Source organism: Panthera leo, chromosome B3 (assembly GCF_018350215.1).
Source record: "Panthera leo isolate Ple1 chromosome B3, P.leo_Ple1_pat1.1, whole genome shotgun sequence".
In the NCBI taxonomy this organism is placed as follows: domain Eukaryota; kingdom Metazoa; phylum Chordata; class Mammalia; order Carnivora; family Felidae; genus Panthera; species Panthera leo.
This window is the reverse complement of record NC_056684.1, coordinates 40365100-40387192: the sequence shown is the minus strand read 5'-3', so window position 1 is coordinate 40387192 and position 22093 is coordinate 40365100. Positions and strand designations below refer to the sequence as shown.

At 40.3% G+C, this 22093-nt stretch overlaps 1 protein-coding gene across 4 annotated transcripts in view; it reads left to right on the top strand.

The window, feature by feature from the left end:
- Nucleotides 1-22093, top strand: part of ZNF609 (zinc finger protein 609) — a 211167-nt gene that overhangs the window by 148681 nt on the left and 40393 nt on the right. For all 4 annotated transcript variants that reach the window (XM_042941723.1, XM_042941725.1, XM_042941722.1 and 1 more), the window contains one exon: nt 2616-2841. In XM_042941723.1, the coding sequence (XP_042797657.1) occupies nt 2616-2841 (226 nt within the window). The remainder of the gene's footprint in view (nt 1-2615; nt 2842-22093) is intronic.

Below are 22093 nucleotides of genomic sequence, written 5' to 3'. Positions count from 1 at the left end.
TGGGGCTCCTGGGTGAGTCCATCAGTTAAGCATCTAACTCTTGATCTCAGCCCAGGTCATGATCTCGTGATTCACAGGATCAAGCCCTATGAAGAGAGAACAAACCCTAAGCAAAGGAAATGCACATACTGATTATGAAATTGTTTTTGTCTCAGTTTTCCCCAGAAGAAAAAAATAGAAAAACAGAGGTGAGGCCAAGAGTAAAGATGATCTGTGTATACTCTGTCTCTAATTTTCCCTTTTTAGTAATTCTCAGGGGTAAAATCTCCAAGAAACTTTCTTTCCAAAGAGTTACTAGCTATCTTCTTGAAGCATTCCTGAAAGGGCTTGATATTAGAGCCAGATTCCAGCCATATACAGGAGTCATAGAGTTGAACTTACTTTTTCTGTGTTTTTACTTTCAAATCTGTGTATAGAAATTTTAAAGAGTCTTTTAGGAATCTACCACATCCCAGGAAGGTTGCCAAATAAAATGATCAATGCCTGATTTTCAAGAGTGCAAAAAGAAGCAAAAAAAGCCTTTTGGCATTGACCATAATGCAGAAAATTCATTATATGGGCTTCAACTTTCATTTTATGAAAAAGGTGGAGTTAGGGAAGTACAAGGGTGGGGGGTGCCTGCCAAGCAGACAAGGATAATGTTTTGGCAGCTTTTCAGGAACCAGAATTAATCAGAATCCGTGTTCTAGCATTCAGTGGACTCTTGACAGTGATGATTCACAAATAGCAGTGACCTCTAAGCCAAGAAGTCAGAGCTAACTAACGGCAGAGAGTAGATATAGTACCCAGATCTCAGCTTCTAGAGGTGTGTATGTGTGTGTGTGTGTACACGTACACACACACGCACCTGTGTTAGAGAGGTGGGTTACAGGTATAGCAGTGGTCATTCAGTAAACTGTTTCAGAACCAGAGTTCTGTTGCAGACCTGTCCAGCAGCTTGGTTTGTGGGTGCATATGTAACTCTCTGGATGTAGGTCTGTTGAAGGAGTACATTCAAACTGGACTTAAAAAGAAAGAAAAAATCTTTCACAAGAGGAAGAGGGTCCCAATCCTTGACTCTTATTTTCTAGGTTTGCTGACTGGTATCATACTTAATCTTCAGGGAAGATTAGTCAGTGTGTGAATTGAGTGCTTTTGCATATGCAGGACACTGTGTTCCGTTAGGATTTGGGCAGTGTAGATCCAGGGTACTTTGTCAGTCTGATAAATGCTAGGATTTAAAGAGTTAAAAGATTATTACCCTCCATATTACAACTTTGAACTCTGGATATGTTGAATTATTGGTTTCTAAGTAATTGCACTCTTGTGAGAGATTCTAGTTTTAAAAAAGTTTTTTAATGTTTATTTTTGAGAGATAGAGGCAGAGCGTTACAGCGTTACACTGTGGGGGAGGGACAGAGAGAGAGGGACACACAGAATCTGAAACAGGCTCCAGGCTCTGAAGCTGTTAGCACAGAGCCCGACATGGGGCTCAAACTCAGGAACAGTGAGATCATGACCCAGACTGAGGTCAGATGCTTAACCAACTGAGCCACCCAGGCTCCCCGAGATTCTAGTTTTAGAGGTAGATGCTGGTCCTTGTGCTCACGCATCTGTCTGTGCGTGTGTGTGATCAACTTCATCTACAGACTGCCATGAATAGGCTTCCGGGTCCTAACAGCACCTGCTGTTTGTTACAGATAAATTTGATGTTACATTCTTGCTCCAAAATGCCATTCTTACTAACCAGTCGCTGTTGTAATCTCTAAATGTTAGAAACCCCCATCAGGTTGCTCCTAGCCCTCTTATAACTTTTAAGTAGATGTCCTTCTAGCTAAAGATGAATTGAAGTTCTAGTCTTCTTAAAGTGACATTCCTGGGATCTAGACTTTTTTTTCCTTTTTTATCCCTACCTGTATTCTTGGATTTTATACATGATTAATGTATTATTTGTTGAATGATAGATTGGTGGGAAAGATAGTCGTGGCAGTAGAACATGCCTCAGAAACCTTTTCGTTGTCATCAATCTATGTGCTCTATTACTGTTGAAATCTGGACCTGGTTCTCTATCACTGGAGATTTTTAAATGAGACAAGATTTTTTTCAAATACAATTTATTGTCAAGTTGGCTAATATACAGTGTATACAATGTATTCTTGGTTTTGGGGGTAGATTCTCATGATTCATCACTTACATACAACACCCAGTGCTCATCCCAACAAGTGCCCTCCTCAATGCCCATCACCCCTTTTCCCCTCTCCCCCGCTCTCCACCCCCATCAATCCTCAGTTTGTTCTCTATATTTAAGAGACTCTTATGGTTTGCCTCCCTCTCTGTTGTTTGAAACTATTTTTTCCGCTTTCCTTCCCCCACATTTTTTAATACACTTTTAGCCAAGCACCATTTGTGAGGAAGATCGTTAATAAGAAATAGAGCTTCTACCACAGGGTGCGCTCATATAAACCATTAGATTTGTAGTGGTATCATGAGCTAGAACTTGAAAGGAAGGACCAAAGTCTTATGTTTAGAGCCTTCCACACTGGCAGAAAAGAATGTAGGACTAGATTAAATACAGAGAAGGTATTTCCTCTAAATGTTCTCTCTGCCACTCAGCTACTACTTCTCTTCCCCTACAGATGGAGTCCCCTGTCTCTACACCAGCAGTGCTGCCACTGCACCTTTTGGTACCAGTGGTCAATAATGACATCTCCTCCCCCTGTGAGCAGATCATGGTTCGTACCAGATCAGTTGGGGTCAACACATGTGATGTGGCTCTAGCTACAGAGCCTGAGTGCCTGGGCCCCTGTGAACCTGGAACAAGCGTCAACCTCGAGGGCATCGTGTGGCAGGAAACAGAAGATGGTAAGTGCTATGTGCGTCTTTTCCCATCTCTTCTCAACCTGCTTCTGCCAACAGGGGCTTATCGTTGTAAATAACACCAAGTATTTATTAGGAGTCTCAAGTGACCATAGTTTGCTAGTGACACCTACCCAGGAGATCACAGCAAACTTCTCAGTAAAATTGCGCAGCTTCTGGAGATTGCCATTTTGTTTGTTTAAAGTTTATTTATTTATTTTGAGAGAGACAGCAGGAGAGGAGCAGAGAGGGAGAGGAAGAGAGAGAATCCCAAGCAGGCTCCACCAGTGCAGGGCTTGATGCTGCGAACTGTGAGGTCATGACCTGAGCTGAAATCAGGAGTAGAGGCTTAACCCATTGAGCCCAACACTGAGGTCTCCCAAGATTGCCAGTTTTTAAAATTAATTATCTCTCTTTTATGGGTATCCACATTGTTGGCCCTGGCATTTAAGCAGTCATTTGTTAAGTGCTGGCCAGGTAATTCACACTGTGTCTCTACTCTCCATACTCCTCTTTATCATTTTATATGGGAGAATTTGAATGTAAATGAACTTTTGGGTCAGGCTTCAAGAGAAAAAAGTAATAAAAGGACAGCTGTGGGAGTCAAGGAAATGGAAAACAGTCACTCTTAAATTGACTTATTGTTGGCTCATTGAATATGCAACTCTTGCCTTTTTTAACACCTGGAGGTGCAGCCAGCTCCTTCCCACTGGTTGCCTCATTGCCCAGCCACCCACTTCACTTCATGCATCTGTCACTTAGTACAGATTTTATAGGCCTAGGCAACAGGGAAATGTTTACATGGTCTTGTTTTCAGGCATCCACTAAGCAGTTGGCTCACTGCAGGGTGCTTCTGCCTGAGGCTACCATCCAGACTTCTTGTATGTTCCATTTGCCCCTGAGAACAGAGTCTCTTCTATTTTAGAAGTTCATAAACCTGAAAAAATAGTTGTGTGAAGGGACTTGACCAGGTATTTCTGATCCCTTGGTACCATCTGTGGCAATTTGATTTCAGCACATAGATTCTTTTTATAAAGATTCCAAGTTCTTGTCAAAGTATGTTTATACAGAGTATGTTTATAGAGGCTGGGCCTCAGAGTCCCATCAGGTCTCTGCATCAGTAACCAGACTTTGAAAGCATCCCCACTCTGAAGTTTAGAGGCCCAGAGGAGCACAGCTCATTATCTCTAATTATCATAAGCTATCTTGTCAGTTTGCCCATGGAAATTCAAGCATTTCATTCTGGTCATTCTAATTAAAGTCTGTTCCTCTGAATATTTTGTTGTGATTCAGTATTTATTTAAAGTCTGTCATGCAGTAGGTATTGATGTGACACAGGTTAAGAATTCTGTTATTGGCTTTCTTGTTGATAACAATATAGTAAAGCTTCAGGTTTCAGAATAACATTGCTGATAGGTTTTATTGTGTGCCTGAGACCATAATGCCAAAAAAAAATTTTTTTTTTCTCTTGTGTTAGAAACTGATGCAGAGACAGTGGAGAGAGGGGTTGACCCTAGAGGTTGACTCTGGATATGTGTATTCAGTATACAGTCTGGAAATCACAAGTGGCTATCTCTAATTTTGAAAATGTCATCTGCCTTTGGCCAAAGGTCTGAATAGCCACAGAGTCTGTTGGAATGACAAACATATCCAGCCCACAGCTCCGTGACACCAACCAGCCTTCGGGGCCTCTTGCCTCAGTATATTGAAGATAGAAGACATCAATTTCCTGCCTATTTATTCTGTCCATCTTTATGATGGTGACTTTCCTCTAAGAGCAAGTTGCTTTTCATATATGTTAACCGATGAAAACTTTGTAAGAATGTGAGGCACTAACCCTTCTACTCTCCTGAGAACAATGGATACCTTTTTTTTTTTTTAATTTTTTTTTTTAATGTTTATTTATTCTTGAGAGAGAGAGAGAGTATGAGCAGGGGCAGAGTGAGAGAGGGACACAGAATGTGAAGCAGGCTCCAGGCTCTGAGCTGTCAGCACAGAGCTCAATGTGGGGCTTGAACTCACGAGCCATGAGATCAATACCTGAGCCAAAGTCAGATGCTCAACCAACTGAGCCACCCAGGTGCCCCCAATGGCTACCTTTTTATCTGAGAGTCCCTGTTCTCCCTCCATGCCAAGGAGATAGTAGCACAGGTTTTTGGGGGGTTTTATTTGTTTGTTTGTTTTTTATTTTTTTTATAGTTTTTTAATTTTTTGTTTAATGTTTATTTGTTTTTGAGAGAGAGAGACAGAGACAGAATGCAAGCAGGGGAGGGGCAGAGAGAGAGGGAGATATGGAATCCGAAGCAGGCTCCAGGCTCTGAGCTGTCAGCACAGAGCCTGATGCTGGGCTTGAACTCATGAACTGCGAGATCATGACCTGAGCTGAAGTCAGATGCTTAACCGACTGAGCCACCCAGGCGCCCCTGTTTTTTTTTTTAGTTGTTTGTTCTGACTCTCATGTTGTACCTGGCAGCTTATTCCATGTTCCCCTGTTGTACATTTTGAATGCACCCTGCGTTTTATTTCACAGTAGTTATCACAGTTTGCAATTTTATAGAATGATATTTTTCTGTTAATGTCTGTCTCTTCCACTGTTTTAGAATTCTGTGAGCCCAGGGACTCTGTTTTGCTCACCATTGAATATCTAATACTTAATACTTGGTAGCTGTAGTAGGCCCTCAAAAATATTTGAGTGAATGAATGTTACATCTAGTTGTCATTTGTAGATCTTTGTTAATATTATAGATGCTGTAATATTGTTTGAACTGAGAAATCATATCAAATACTTTACAAAATTCTAGACCTCTGAAACTCAGAATAAGTACTATTGTCACCAGGTTTGAGATCACTCATTTATTTATACCTATAAGATTTTTAATTCTCCTACTTTTGATACCATATTTTCTCTCATTTCCTATATTGTGTTCCAGGGCTTAGTACCTCTCCTCTTTTTTTTTTTTTCATTCATCGCAAGGGAAAGGGAACTTGTCTGCAATTATAGATTTTCTCCTTTGCTTTCTGCCTCTCCCAAAGGGCCTTCACCTGAACTGTCAGTTGGCAAAGGTCTGAACTGGGATCAGAGTTGGTTTACATTCCTTTTCATCTTCAGGTAACAGAGATTTCCTGCAAAGATCTTTCTCTGCAGATCTATAAGATCTAGTATACTGAGTCAGTCTTCAAGTTAATAATAAGATCTATGTACAGATACTTTTTAAAAAAATCCTTCAGCCTCCTAGGCTTTTTGTCTGCTACCCGACTCTTTGTGCTTGTGTCTGTCTCTTTGCCCAGCAAACTACTATCTTCAAATGGAAAAACCCTTAGAGCTTAGAAAGAAGCTGTGAATGCTTGGCCTCTGAGGGAAATGGAAGATCATGAGGTCCCTGTAGAACTGAGCCACCTTGCTGAGAACAGGTGTAGGGGTCATGGCCTCAATTCTTCCTGGTTTCTTTGCCTACCTGTCGTGCAGTGTTGCTTCCTTCTTCACTCTCAGTGCAAACCTTGCCTTGGAGACATTTTTAAATTCTTGCAGATTCCATCTCTTTTTAGGCTGTCCACAATACAGCCAGCACTGCAAAGATCCTCCTTGACTAGGCTCAACCTTAGTACTGTTAAGACCCAAGTATAACTTGGAATGTTTTCCTTGGCTTTTTTTGAGACTTAGCATTTATACAAAGGTCTGATTCCACCTGATTTCACTTTGTCCCACCCCCACTTCAAATTGAAATAATAGGTCCCAAGTCCATTCCTAGTTCACAAGGCTTACTTTAATACAAGGCCCCAGAAACAGTGTATAAGAAGCCTTAAGGCAGACCATATACTTTTGCTGAGGCAAAATTGCTTCCTGGCTTGGCTGGTGCTTTTAAGGAAGACAGGCTGGGGTGTGTGGGTGGCTCAGTCAGTTAAGTGACTAACTCTTGATTTTGGCTCAGGTCATGATCTCATGGTTCATGAGTTCAAGCCTTGTATCAGGCTCTGCTGTCAGTACAGAGCCCACTTTGGATCCTCTCTCTCTCTCTCTCTCTCTCTCTCTCTCTCTCAAAAATAAAAAAAATAAACATAAAAAAAAGAGGGGCACCTGGGTGGCTCAGTTGGTTAAATGCCTGACTTCAGCTCAGGTCATGATCTCGCGATCCATGAGTTCGAGCCCCACGTTGGGCTCACTGCTGTCATCACAGACCCCACTTTGGATCCTCTGTCCCCCTCTCTCTCTGCCCTTCTCCCACTTACACTCAGTCTCAAAAATAAATAAACATTAAAAAAAAAAGAATTTTAGGAGATGTTAGGGGTACCTGGGTGTCTCAGTTAAGTGTCCCAACTCTTGATTTCAGCTCAGGTTATGATCTCATGGTTGTGAGATCTAGCCCCATGTCGGGCTCAGTGATGAGTGCAAAGCCTGCTTGGGATATTCTCCCTCTCTCTCTCTCTCTCTCTCTCTCCCTCCCTCCCTCCCTCCCTCCCCCTTCCCTCCTCCCCCACTCATTCTGTCTCCCTCCCTCCCTCTCTCTCTCTCTTTATCAATAAATAAATAAACTTTAAAAAAAATTCCAGGAGATGCTGTAAGTTTTCCTTCTTTTTAAAAAAAAAATTTTTTTTTAACGTTTATTTATTTTTGAGAGAGAGACAGAGCATGCACGGGGGAGGGTCACAGAGAGAGGGAGACACAGAATCTGAAACAGGCTCTAGGCTCTGAGCTGTCAGCACAGAGCCCGACACGGGGCTCGAACCCATGGACCGTGAGATCATGACCTGAGCCGAAGTCAGACGCTTAACCGACCGAGCCACCCAGGCGCCCCTGTAAGTTTTCCTTCTTAAGCAGCCACACTAAGTGTAGCATTACTTTGGCAAATGTGCTTCCTGGAAGAATTTGTAATATAGCAAAAAGAGCACTTGGTGTGAAAACCAGGTGAGCTGTATACATCTGCTGTTATGATTGTGACATTGGGCAAGTTCCTTAACTTCTTTGGTCCTTAGTTCCCTCATCTCTTAAGTAAAGTTGAATTAGGTCACCAATTAGGACCTTCCATCTTTTAAGTGTAAGAATCTGTGTTAAACCTTGGAATCAGTATGGATCCATCCATACTAGTTCATCTTAAAAATGAACAATCATGAGAATGAAAACTAAAAAATTTTAATACCAATGATGAAATTTCATTATACACTTGTTTAATAGATTTGTTTTCTAAAAAAACAAAAAACAAACAAACAAACAAAAACCGACTCTCCTTGCCACTCCCCAATTCAAGAAATTTCCACTCTCATTTTTCAACTCCTGATCCTACAAAACCCGGCTGATTTTGAGGCAAGTATATGCTAGCTGACATAAGCTGAGCTCACAGTACTGCTTAGCAATCCCTTCATCTCCCTATTATATTCACACTTCCCAATACTTGCCTCATTCTCAAGATTCATTAGCCCAATTCCTTCTGTCTTCTGGCTTCATGCAGGAGCCCCTTAATGCTCCTCAGTGTGAAGCCTACTTGGGATTATCTCTCTCGTCTCCTCTGCCCCTCTCCCCTTGTTCACTCTCTTGAAAATAAAAAAAATAAGAATAAGTTTTTTAAAAGATGATGTTTTTGAAGCTGAAGTGAGGGCAACTCCCTTGTATACTATGAAAAGCTATATGATACATTTGGTCCATCTTCCAAAGCTGAACTCTAGCTTAAAGATTTGGTGGGGAGGAAGGCATTTTTAGTTTTTGCACTTGTTAAAGGTTTTGTCATATATATGCACAAGTACACCTAGAGAGACTAGGCATCCCCATCTCCACATTTTTATTCAATAACTAAGATTGTTGGGAACTGTTTGAGAGTAACTGTTTCAAGGACTAATAGTGTCTTAAAGGCATTATAGTATAGAACAGATATCTGAACTAGTGTCAGGAAAGTTGGATTCCAGAACAGATCATACCTTTAGCTAGCTGTGTCAGCTTGGGTAAGCCTCTTAACTTCTCCTGGCCTTAGATTTCTAATTTATGAGGGCTTGGGTTAGATGTATACTATTCAGTAAAACTTCTTGTGTTGGAAATAAGCTGTCCAAAATGGTAGTCTAGTCATATGTGATATTGAGTAACCTAAAATGTGGCACATGATACTGAGGATAATTTTTTTTATTTAAATCCAAGTTAACATATAGTATAATAATAGTTTCAGGAGTAGAATTCAGTGATTCACCACTTACGTATAATACCCACTGCTCATCCCAACAAGTGCCCTCCTTAATGCCCATCACACATTTAGCCCAGCCCTCCTCCCAGCACCCCTCTAGCAACTCTCAATTTATTCTCTGTGTTTAAAACTCTCTTATGGTTTGCCTCCCTCCCTGTTTTTATCTTATTTTTCCCTTTTTTCCCGTGTGTTCATCTGTTTTTTTTTTAAATTCCATGTATGACTAAAATCATATGGTGTTTATCTTTCTCTGACTTATTTCACTTAGCATAATAAATTCCAGTTCTGTCCGTGTTGTTGCAAATGGCAAGATTTCATTCTTTTTGATTGCTGAGCAATATTCCATTGTATGTATGTATACACACACATGTACACACCACATCTTCTTTATCCATTCATCAGTCGATGGATATTTGGGTTCTTTCCATGATTTGGCTATTGTTGATAGTGCTGCTATAAACATTGGGGTGCATGTGCCCCTTTGAATCAGCATTTTTGTATCCTTTGGATAACTATCCAGTGCTGGGTTGTAGGGTAGCTCTATTTTTAATTTTTTGAGGAACCTCCATACTGTTTTCCAGAGTGGCTGCACCAGTTTTATTCTCACCAGCAGTGCAAAAAGGTTCCCCTTTCTCTGCATCCTTGCCAACAGCTATTGTTTCCTGAGTTGTTAATTTTAGCCATTCTGACAGGTGTGAGGTGGTATCTCATTGTGGTTTTGATTTGTATTTCCCTGATGAGGAGTAATGTTGAGCATCTTTTCATGTGTCTGTTAGTCATCTGGATGCCGTCTTTGGAAAAGTGTTTGTTCATGTCTTTTGCCCATCCCTTCACTGGATTTTTGGTTTTTGGATATTGAGTTTGATAAGTTCTTTATAGATTTTAGATACTAACCCTTTATCTGATATGTCATTTGCACATATCTTCTCTCATTCTGTCAGTTGCCTTTTAGTTTTGTTGATGAGGATTATTAAATTTAAATAGTCACATGTATCTAGTGGTTTACTGTATTGGACTGCAATAGAGGCTAGATGATCTTTACATTATATGTACTCTAAAAGTGTAAATATACTCTGAGATAGAAAGAAGGGTAAATATGTGGGAGGATAAAGAGGGTGGGTAAATAGCCAACATCTGCACAGACCCAGGGTGACTTCTATGACTCTGGCCCTTATTACCTGGGAGAACATTTGGCCCTGCTTCAAACTCTGCCTTGTGCTTTGGTCTATGGGTTGCAGTTTTCTCATTATCAGAGTAATAGGCAGTGGTTTTGCTTAGCAGGAAGTAAGTTTGCCTGTGGTAGCTCCGCTGAGAACCTGCCTCAGCAGTTCTTCATCCTCATCTGATTGCAGATCCTGGCTGCGGGTCTTTATCCTTCTTACTAAAAGAAGGGTCTGTCTATTAATCTTCTTTCATGGAAATGGTAACCTTGGTAGTTACCCTTGCTTTATTCTGTGTGATTCTGATGTAGGAAAGTATGTGTGTGAACTGTGAAGTATCTAATTTTAGAGATTTATACTGGAAAGTTACACTGATTCTCGGCTTTTTTTCTTTTTCCTTGGCTATAATTAACGCTCCTTCACCTTCAATCTTGCCTCAAGCAGCACTTACCTGGAGGAAGACATGGTGCACAGTGGCCAAGCTTTCTCCACTGCTTAGCCAGTTGCTTACTAGCCTGACTCCTGCAGAAACAGCTCCACCAATAGCACAGTCATGAGGAGCCTAGCAGCCATTGTCTGGCACCACAAATCTTCATAGCAACAGACCACCACGTGGCAACAGCAGCCACACAAAGGAAACATTAGGGAAATCAATACTTACTTTCTCTCACCCCTCCCCCACCCAAAACAACAGCCAACACATTTTTCCCACCTAGCAGCTTACAACCAGGAGATGCTTTGGGGCAGTTATGTGTCTATATACCTTTCTGGATTGTGTTATCTGCCCACTGTCACATATTTAAATCCTGAAGCCCTAAGAAAAATTTTCACTTACAGACTTTTTTGAGTTTCATTTTGCAAATTGCAAAATAAACTAAATCTCCAAGGGAGAGAGATGTCCTTTTGTGCACTGTCACCTACCACCTCCCTCAGCCCAGCAAAGCACAGAGTGGGGTGGTACAGTTGGCCAGACTGCAGGTTTGGCAGATAGGCAAGGTTGCTTCAAATGAAATTCTTTGATATTTCAGGAAAAGAACTCTCTAAGATGGGCTCAGAGACAGACCTACTTTGTTATTAATGCCATCCTTTAACAAATAATTTAGTTCCTGATACTTATGTATGAAACCCAGTAAGTGATACCTAGGAAATAAATACAGTCTAGTAGGGGTGCCTGGGTGGCTCAATCGGTTAAGCGTCCGACTTCAGCTCAGGTGACGATCTCACGGTCCGTGAGTTCGAGCCCCGCGTCCGGCTCTGGGCTGATGGCTCCGAGCCTGGAGCCTGCTTCCGATTCTGTGTCTCCCTCTCTCTCTGCCCCTCCCCCGTTCATGCTCTGTCTCTCTCTGTCTCAAAAATAAATAAACATTAAAAAAAATTTTTTTTTTTTAAATAATAATAAATAAATAAATACAGTCTAGTATAAACTGGGGCTGATCACTAGCCCCAGTTAATTTAGCTTTGGCTCTTGATTCCAAGAGGTATAAGGCCATTTAACTGATCTGGGCCTTAGTGTCCTCATTTATAAAACGAGAGGGTTGGTCTGCATATCTCTGTGGTCCTTCCAGCTGTGATATTTACAATTCTGTGATCATTTGTGTGGGACAGAAGAGAGAACTGTCTTTGTTAATCATTGGTTGTAGTGAGATCTGCTGGAAGATGTTGTTGAACCCTCCAGTCTCAGTGCTTACACTGCTAAAAACAGGTCCTGGCCCTGCCCTGGTTGATAAAGCTGCTGTAACAATGATGGGCAGAAGCTATTAACAAACTTGGCAACCAGCCTTTTCTCCCACAGCAGTAGTTTCAGACCAGTTCAGGCAGAGCTTTGCTCCCAGGTCGCTGCTGCTGCCTCTTAATGATACCAGTAAGAACTCCCTCTTTCTCTCTCTTCTCTCTCTCTGCCTCTGACTGCTTTATGAAACAAGGGGCTGTTCTATACCTCTTCTGATACTTCATTATCCTATCTCCCTCAGGCTTTACAGAACAAAGAAATCATAGGGCATCAACTTTATAATTTAGGCAGCTGGAGATCATTTCCCCAGGATAGGGGTGGGTAGGTAGCCGCTTCCCCCTGGCATGAAGCAGCATTGCTAAATGGCCTGTGTTTTGTCTGCCAGGCTTAGGCTTTGTTAGGCCCATTCAGGCTTCTCTGTATTTGAGTTAAATTATAGTGGCAAACCAAGCCCATGTACTTTTAGAAGGGTAGGGGTTAGGAAAAAATGGAAAGTGTGTCATTTATAGGCCCTGCTACTTGCTAATTGCTCAAGGAATTTTTGTTTAATCCACTGTCACTGTGCTTACTCCTGCCAGATCCTTTATTTCCCCTAGTTGCTGCCTTCATGGCCTTCTCCATAGCAACAAGCTCTGTGACAAAAAGGCTATGGTGAGAAATTGAGTAGTTCCCCCTCCCACAAGCTGTACTCTATTTTCTGTTTAGTATGTCTTTAAAAAGCCTAAAAGACTGCTATCGAATACTTTTCTACCCCCATTGAACTCACAGTCAAATGAAACTTTTTAACCCTGAACTAATTCAGTGAACAACCTGCCTTCTCCTTATTTGACTCTGATTATCCCCATCTTTTGAAAATTTTCTTGTGTCATTCAGTACACTTGAAATACTGTGCATATTCCCATTTACCAAGCTCTCCTCTGCTTTTCAGCTTTTAGCCTGCTTCTTAGAATTATTCTATTTAAAAATCTAACAGAATCAAGTATCAGTATGGAGGAAGAAAGGATGAAGAAAGTAGAAACCCTCCCCTACCATCCCCCCAAGTGCTGTTGCATTAGATACTAGACTGATTTGCTACCCTGGAGTTGGGGCAGACTGCCCCAAGTACAGAACTAGCTTGCACCTCAGCTGATCCTGGAGGAGTCACAAACCCAAGTGTATTTGTTTTTACGTTAATATGTCTTATTGAATAATAATAGAAATAAAAATATGTGCCCAAATTATAAGCATGCAGGTCATTGGATTTTCCAAGTGAACCCACTTTCTGGTTATTAGTACCTACATGAAGAAATGCATTATTACCCCCACCCCAGAAACCCCTTCATACTTCCCTTCCTTTCCCTTTAAAAAAAGATCACTTCTGACTGCCAGCATCAGAGATTAGTGTTCTCCATTTTGAACATTATATAAATAAAATCATTACAGTATGACCTTTTTTATGTCTGGCTGTTCTACATTATGCCAGTGAAACTTATCCATGTTGTTGCATGTAGTTATACTTTGTTGATTCTCGTTATTTTATAATATTTATTATGTGAATTCAACACTATTCAGTGGCAGATGAGCATTTGGATTGTTTGCAGTTTGGGGTTGTTGTGTAAAATGCTGCTGCAGAAATTGTTGTATGTGTCTTTTGAGGAATATATGTACCCATTCCTATTCTGTACATACTTAGGAATGGAATTCCTGAGTCATTAGGGGACACCGTCAGCGCCAGTAGATATTGCCAGTTTCCCAGAGTGTCTGAACCAGTTTATACTCCTACTTCCAAATAATCCTGGTTGCTCTGCATCCTTACCAACTCTTGAACTTATTTTTCTTTCTTATTTTAGCCATCCTGTTTGCTGTGTAGCATGGTATCTCATTGTGAAATTAATTTGCATTGCCATGAAAATCATGAAATTGAGCATCTTTTTATGTGCTTGTTGGCCTTTGGAAATCTTACAGAATACATGTTCAAACCTTTTACGTTTTAGGATTGGGTTGTATGTTTTTATTATGAATTTGTGGGAATGTTTTGTATATTCTGATTATGAGTCCTTTATCAGATATATGTATTATAAATACCTTCTATTTTATATCTTGTTGTTTCTCTTAATGGTACCTTTTCATGAATGGAAGTTTCTTCATTTTTATAAAGTCTAGTTTATCTTTTTTTTATATAGTTAGTGTTTTGTGTCCTGTTTAAGAAAATTTTGCCTTTCCCACAGTAATAAAGATATTCTCCTATGTATTTTTCTGAGAACTGTATTGTTTTTATTTTCATATATGGATCTACAGTCTATATGAAATTGATTTTTGTTTAGGGTATGAGTTGAGTCAAGATTCTACTTTTTCCATATGGATACCTCATTTACCTAGCACGTTATTGAAAAGGCCATCCTTTTCCCACCACTGCACTGTAGTGTCTCATTTGTCATAAATCAAATGACATGTGTGGGTTTATTTCTGGACTCTTTCTTTCCACTCATCCATTTGTCTAGTCTTGTGTCAATACTATGCTGTCTTAACTGTGGCTTTATGAGTCTTGGTATCTTCAGTTTTATTGTGCTTCTTCAAGATTACCTTGGCTATTCTTGGCCTTGCATTTTCATATAAATATTAGGATCAGTCTCTGAATTTTTATGAAAAAAAAAAAAAAAAAAACCTGCTGAGAATTTGATTGGGATTACAGTGAATCTACAGGTCAATTTGGGGAAGACCCAGAGTTTTATCCTTTCATTTAAGCTAGTGTTACTCAGTTGGGGGTGGTGTAGTGGTACATGAGATCAGAGCAAGTCAACGATATCACTTGGGGAGCTTGTTTAAAAGATAGGTTAACTATTCCTTACTCCTCATATTCTGAATCAGTGGGCTCAGTAAAGAACTTAGGCATTTATTATGAAATAGCTTCCCAAGAAATTATGATTTGCTGCCATCACCACTATTCTCCACCCACCCTATTTGAGAGCCACTGACCTAGACTGTAATCTTGGCTAGCAGCAGTAATTCACTGAGGCTAATTGAAGTAGAATCTGACTGATTTCATCAACACCAGGTCTACTTTGGGGCCGTATCTCGTAAGGCTACTATAACAAAGTGCCAAAACCTGGATGGTTTAAAACAAATTTATTGTCGGGCGCCTGGGTGGCTCAGCTGGTTGAGCGTCCGACTTCGGCTCAGGTCATGATCTCGCAGTTTGTGAGCTCGAGCCCCGCGTCGGGCTCTGTGCTGACAGCTCAGAGCCTGGAGCCTGTTTCAGAATCTTTGTCCCCCTCTTTCTCCATCCCACCCTTGCTTGTGCTCTGTCTCTCTCTGTCTTTCAAAAATGAATAAACATAAACAAAAATTTTTAAACAAATTTATTGTCACATGGTTCTGGAGGCCAGAAGTCATAGATCAAGGGGTTATTAGCAAGGCTGTGCTTTCTCGGATGTTTCGAGGGGAGAATGTTTCCTTGCCTCTTCTAGCTTCTGGTGTTTGCCAGCAATCCTTGGCATCCATTGGTTTCGAAATGTCATCACTGCAGTCACATGACTGTCTTCTCCCTGTGTGCTTTCACATCTTCGTCCCTCTTTGCGCATCTGTCAGTATGTCCAAACTTCCCCCTTTGTATTAGGACACCAGTCATACTGGATTAGAGCCCACTTAAATGACCTCATTTTAACTTGATTGCCTCTGTAAAGAACCTGTTTCCACATAAGATCACATTCTGAGGTATCGGGGGTTAGGACTTTAATATATCTGTTTTGGGGGGACACAACTCAGCCCATAACAGAAGCCACCCAAAACTTGACAATAATTATTGTCACAGATTAGAGAGAGGGAGGAAACCAGAACTGTTTATAATTATAGGAGGCTCTGCTTCCCAGAGCTACTCTGGGCAGAAGAGCATCCACCCTCTGATCTCAACCGTTCCTCTCTGTGTTACTATTTCCCCTCTTTTTGGCACTGAGACCTACAATGTGGTTTGGTTCTGCTCTGTTAACAAACCCTGAAAATACCAAGTGGAGATTACCAGAAAGAAAAAGAGGCTTCAGCAGTTAGCTGTTTCTGTCAGCCTCTAGCTGAAGAAGGCTGAAAGGAAAAGTGCCTCATGTAGACCAGCCCTTAGTCATGTTCTTACCCTGGTTCTTCCTGCTAGGCCATAAAGCAGTGAAACTGTAGACAGGTATGATTCCATCACAGCCTCAGGCAAGTATGTCTTCAAAGCTGTCCCACTGAGATGGTACCGTCCTTCTTATTGCCAGTAGCTTTCAGACAAGGACTCAAGCTGGATAACTGAGGTCACGATGACCTCTGCTGAGCTGCCTGCCACTGTGGGTACAGTGTGTGGTTACCTCAGCAAGAAGAAAGGGAGGGGGGTGTGAGATTTCAGGGTGTGGTGAACCGGCCTTTGTTGCACTTATGCAAAGTTTCCATGGTGTGGGAACTTATAGATGGGAGGAGGAGTTGTATTTGATCTTTCCTGTTCCTCCCCAGCCTCCCGGTCCCCACAGTCTGGGGGTGGAGTGGTTTACATTTGATGGATATCCCACTTTGGTCTTCCGTCTCTACCCTATACCAGTTCTTTGCCTGCTTATAGTTCTAGCTATAACAGATCTACCTAACAACTCCCCAAATTGATACTTGCTTCACAGTGGTTTCAGCTGGCCCTCTATTATACTTTTGCCTGAAATTCTGTGGAGAGAAAATACTATGGTCATGTGAAAATGGTTCCAACATGGTGGGTGTTACCTTGTGCTTTCTCTGTTTCATTCAGCCCCAAAAGATCCCAGAAATAAGGGCTTAGGATTTGTGTTTCCTGTCAATCCCAGAACTGAAGGCAGAAAAATTTGAAGACACCATTTTTGTAACAGTGGTTTCCAGATTTTGCTGCACATTAGAATGTGGAGACAGGGATTGAAAGGCCTGATGCCCACGTTTTGCCCAGCTAAACTAAAACACCATGTCTGTAGGTAGGAGCCAGGTGTCAGTATTTTTAATCATCTCAGGGTATATCCCATGTGCCCAAATTGGGGAACCACTGTTCCATAAGCGTCAAACATTTCTGCAGAAGACTTTATCCCAAATTGCTTTATTGGATAACCTCAGAGATTTATACTTAGAATATTAATAAAGGGCTCCTGGGAAATATAGATTCTCTTTGGAAGTATCTTCTCTAGGGGAATAATAACCACACTTCTGCCTTTGGGTTTCTGGTTTTGGAAGACTCCTACATGATTTGATCCTTCCCTGTAGTCAAATCCCCAACTTGCAGATGAATGGATTACCAGGATAAGTGAGATTTAAAAAAACAAAAACAAAAAACCTGGGGATATTGCTGTTAAGCCGATTTGAGGTTCTGCCTGCTTGAGGTTTGGTAGGACATAAGAATATATAGCATAGTAAAGTATTCTAATAATTTTCAGAACTGCAGTAGACAAATTTAGGACTAGAGTTTTACCTAAAATATGGCACTCTTTATCAAAATTCCTGATGTTACTACATGGCAAACCCATAAAAAAAAAGAATAGCTTTCAGGGCACCTGGGTGGCTCAGTTGGTTGAGCATCCGACTTTGGCTCAGGTCATAATCTCATGGTTCTTGAGTTCAAGCCCCATGTTGGGCTCTGTGCTGACAGTTCAGAACCTGGAGCCTCCTTCTTATTCTGTCTCTCTCTCTCTCTCAAAAATAAATAAACATTAAAAAAAAAAGTAGTTTTGAGAATACAACCAATTTGGGGGAAAAAATCTTAGCTACTAGATGAACCACAAATGGCCCTAATCTTCCTTAGTCTTTTCATTTCTAAAGGTGACTAACTCACATGAATTTCTGTGTGAATTTATATTCACCCTTTACATACATCTCTGGTTTGAACTTTAGTCCTGGGAGAAACGGTGCTCAAAATTTTCATAATCTCTAATCACATGGCAAGGTTAAACATTAGGCAGTATGCCAGAGATCAGCTATGGAAGTAAACAGTTCCTACATTCCTATAGTTGGGGTTTTCACAGAGGTAGGAGTAGTTTCAAACCAGCCTTCCTTATAGGCATCCTCTTGTAACTCTGTTTCCTCTCAGTCCTATACCAGTTTCCCATGAGATACAGCTCCAGCCCAAGATGTAGCTATATTTACAGGTTTCTAAGAAACTGTAACTTACTTTCCTTTACCACCATCTCTACAGAGGACTAGAAAACCTGAAATTAGTATTGATTGGGAGTTTGAGGTATTTGTTGCAGATGTATCCTCCTCCTCCTCCTCCTTGCCCCCACTCCAGGCACCAGTTGAAAAACATGTCTGCCATTTTCATTTAAAAAGAAATTAGAACTATGTGGAGCCCTCTTAACAGGCTCTTGATCATTTAGAGACAGCTAAAAAGACCTTTGACCCAAATAGGAGGCCTGGGGAGTATAAAGAGGACTTTACCAGGAAAGCGAAGAGAAGAGCACAACTGAAGGCATATTCAACTTCTAGAGAACAGGACTAAATTGTACCACACTTTGGCATCAGTATAAAGACTCTCACGGGCAACCATTTATTTTTAACCATTGCCATTAGCACTGGACATTAGGCTTAACACTTTTTTCTTTCTCTAACCATACTAAGGAAATACAGCTTCCAAGGGAATTGTTTTTTTTAAAGGGATTACCTTTTTAATTTTATTTATTTATTTTGAGAGAGAGAGGGTGCATGCGTGCATGGAGGAGGGGCAGAAGGCGAGGGAGAGAAAGAATCCCAAGTAGGCTCTGCACTATCAGCATGGAGCCCAAAGCAGGGCTCAAACCCACAAACTGTGAGATCATGACCTGATCCTAAATCAGGAGTCAGACGTTTAACCGACTGAGCCACGTAGGCTCCCCAAAGGGAATCTTTTTTTAAGGTGACACGCTTTTTTTTTTTTTTAAAGAGAAGAGAAAAAAAAGTAAACGAAACAAAGGTCTTTAAAAAATAACAGGTGATAGGGGCGTGTATGTGGCTCAATCAGTTAAGTTTAAGTCTGACTTCAGCTCAGGTCACGATCTCACGGTTTGTGAAGTTTCAGCCCCATGTCAGGCTCTGTGCTAACAGCTTAAAGCCTGGAGCCTGCTTCAGATTCGGTGTCTTCCTTTCTCTCTGCTCCTCCCCTGCTCGCTCATGCTCTCTCTCTCTCTCAAAAATAAATAAACATTACAAAAAATAATAATAGAAGACAGAACTGATGTTTGTACATCCAGGAATAAATCCCTTTACCATGGTTTCTGCCTTAAGACCTAAGTCTTTGGGGTCAATTGTAAATTGCATAGAACATATGAAATGGTTTGGTACCAAAAGGCTGTTGCTAAGTCCATTTGTTTTTAAACTATGCAAATGATATGTCATCTGCAAATGGTGGACATAGTTGATGAGTTCTTGATCTAGGGGATAGCTTTGTTTTTATTCTAAAACTTAGTAAGTTGAAAGTTGGAAGTAGAGAAGCTTTTTTGCTTTTTTTTTTTTTTTTTTTTTTTTTTGAAGTAGAGAAGCTTTTACACGTATCCTTTGACCAAGAGATCCTCTACTGGGTCATGTTCTAATAAGAAGGGGAACGTAGATGCTTAAAACAGTCTTCGTTTTGAGCTTTTTTACACTGTGCTTTGAATTCAGAATGAGAGGCAGTAAACTATTTTCTCCCCTACTACTAGCAACGATTTTTTCATCTGATATTTTTTAATTACATTTTTTACTGATTTAAAAATGCCTGCTTTTGAGGATATGACACCAAAAGCATGAGCAATGAACAAAAAAATAGTTAAATTTGATTCCATTGAAATTAAAAACTTTTGTTCATCGAAAGATATACTGTGATGGGAGTTAAAAAGACAACTAACAGAATGAGAGAAAATATTTGCAAATCATGTATCTGATAAGGGGTTAGTATCCAGTATATATAAAGAATTCCTACAACTCAACAACAAAAAACCCAACCAATCTAATTCAGAATAGCTCAGAGGACTTGAATCAACATTTTGCCAAAGAAGATGTATTAATGACCAATAAGCACATGAAAAGATGTTCAGAATTATTTTTTTTTAATTTTTTTTTAACATTTTATTTATTTTTGAGACAGAGACAAAACATGAACAGGGGAGGGTCAGAGAGAGGGAGACACAGAATCTGAAACAGGCTCCAGGCTCTGAGCTGTCAGCACAGAGCCCGACGCGGGGCTCAAACTCACGGACCGCGAGATCATGACTTGAGCCGAAGTCGGCCGCTTAACCGACTGAGCCACCCAGGCGCCCCTCAGAATTATTAATCACAAGGGAAATGGAAAGTGAAACTACAGTGAGATACCACACTGAGATACTTCACACTTAACGGGATGGCTATTATGAAAGAAAGAAAGAAAGAAAAAGAAAGAAAGAAAGAAAGAAAGAAAGAAAGAAAGAAAGAAAGAAAGAAAGGGAGAGAGAAAGGAAGGAGGGAGGGAAGGAAGGAAGAAAGAAAAGAAAGAAAGAAAGAAAGAAAGAAAGAAAGAAAGAAAGAAAGAAAGAGAAAGAAAGAAAGGAAATAACAAGTATTGGAGAAGATATGAAGAAATTGGAACCCTTGTTGGATTATATATGGGAACATAAAATCTTGTAGTCATTCTTGAAAACAGTGTGGTTGTTCCTCAAAAAGTTAAGCCTAGGGGGGGCGCCTGGGTGGCGCAGTCGGTTAAGCGTCCGACTTCAGCCAGGTCACGATCTCGCGGTCCGTGAGTTCGAGCCCCGCGTCAGGCTCTGGGCTGATGGCTCGGAGCCTGGAGCCTGTTTCAGATTCTGTGTCTCCCTCTCTCTCTGCCCCTCCCCCGTTCATGCTCTGTCTCTCTCTGTCCCAAAAATAAATTAAAAAAAAATAAATAAATAAATAAATAAATAAATAAAAAAAAAAAAAGTTAAGCCTAGGGGCGCCTGGATGGCGCAGTCGGTTAAGCGTCCGACTTCAGCCAGGTCACGATCTCGTGGTCCGTGAGTTCGAGCCCCGCGTCAGGCTCTGGGCTGATGGCTCGGAGCCTGGAGCCTGTTTCCGATTCTGTGTCTCCCTCTCTCTCTGCCCCTCCCCCGTTCATGCTCTGTCTCTCTCTGTCCCAAAAATAAATAAAAAACGTTGAAAAAAAAAATTAAAAAAAAAAAAAGTTAAGCCTACAATTAACATATGATCTAGCAATTCCATTCCTAGGTATATACCACAGCTAATTAAAAACAGGTGTTCAAACAAAACTTGTACACAAATATAATATTGGTAGCAAAATTATTCATAGTAACTAAAAGATAGAAACAACCAAATTCACCAACAGATGAATAAACATAATGTGGTATAACAATGGAATGTTATTCAGCAATAAAAAGGAATGAAATTTTGATTCTTGCTACAATGTAGATAAACCGTAAAAACATTATGCTAAGTGAACAGACACAAGAATAAATATTATATGATTCAATTTATATGAGGTATCTAGAATAGGCAAATTTATAGAGACAGAAAGTAGAATAGAGTTAATAGGAGACAGGGCAGAGGGAACAGGGAATTAGTGCTTAATGGTTACAGAATGTCTATTTTCGGTGATGAAGAAGTTTTGAAAAAATAATTATAGGTTCTCAAAAAAATTAGTAACTTTTTACTGAAAACCTGGGAAACAGAAAAGAGAAACATAAATCACAAAGAATAAAATCATAAATCACCCAGAGATAACTACTGTTATGATTGTTATATTATAGATACACTTTTGTAATAGCTTTAGTTTTAACAAATTGGGACCTGTCTATGTATATTTGTAATCTTCTTTGTTTATAGATGAATATATAATGAACATTCTCCTAACATTAAATTGTCTCCCATAACATTTTTTATTTTTTTTTTAATGTTGACTTATTTATTTAGATGGAGATAGAGAGGGAAGGGGCAGAGAGATAGGGATACTAGAATCCCAAGCAGGCTTCTCACTGTCAGCACAGAGCCTGACACAGAGCCCCAACTCATAAACTGTGAGATCATGGCCTGAGCCAAAATCAAGAGTTGGACACTTAACTGCCTGAGCTACACAGGCACCCTTCCCATAACATTTTTTAAAACCACACATTCCATGTTAAGGGTGCATCATGATTGATTTAATCAATTTACATTCTTTTTTTTTTTTTCATGACTTAAAAGGTACTTCTGAAATTTTCCAGATCTTCAAGAACTGAGCTTTGATTTTCATATCATCAGTAGAATACAAAGGAAGCACATTATGTGTTTCATAATAACCT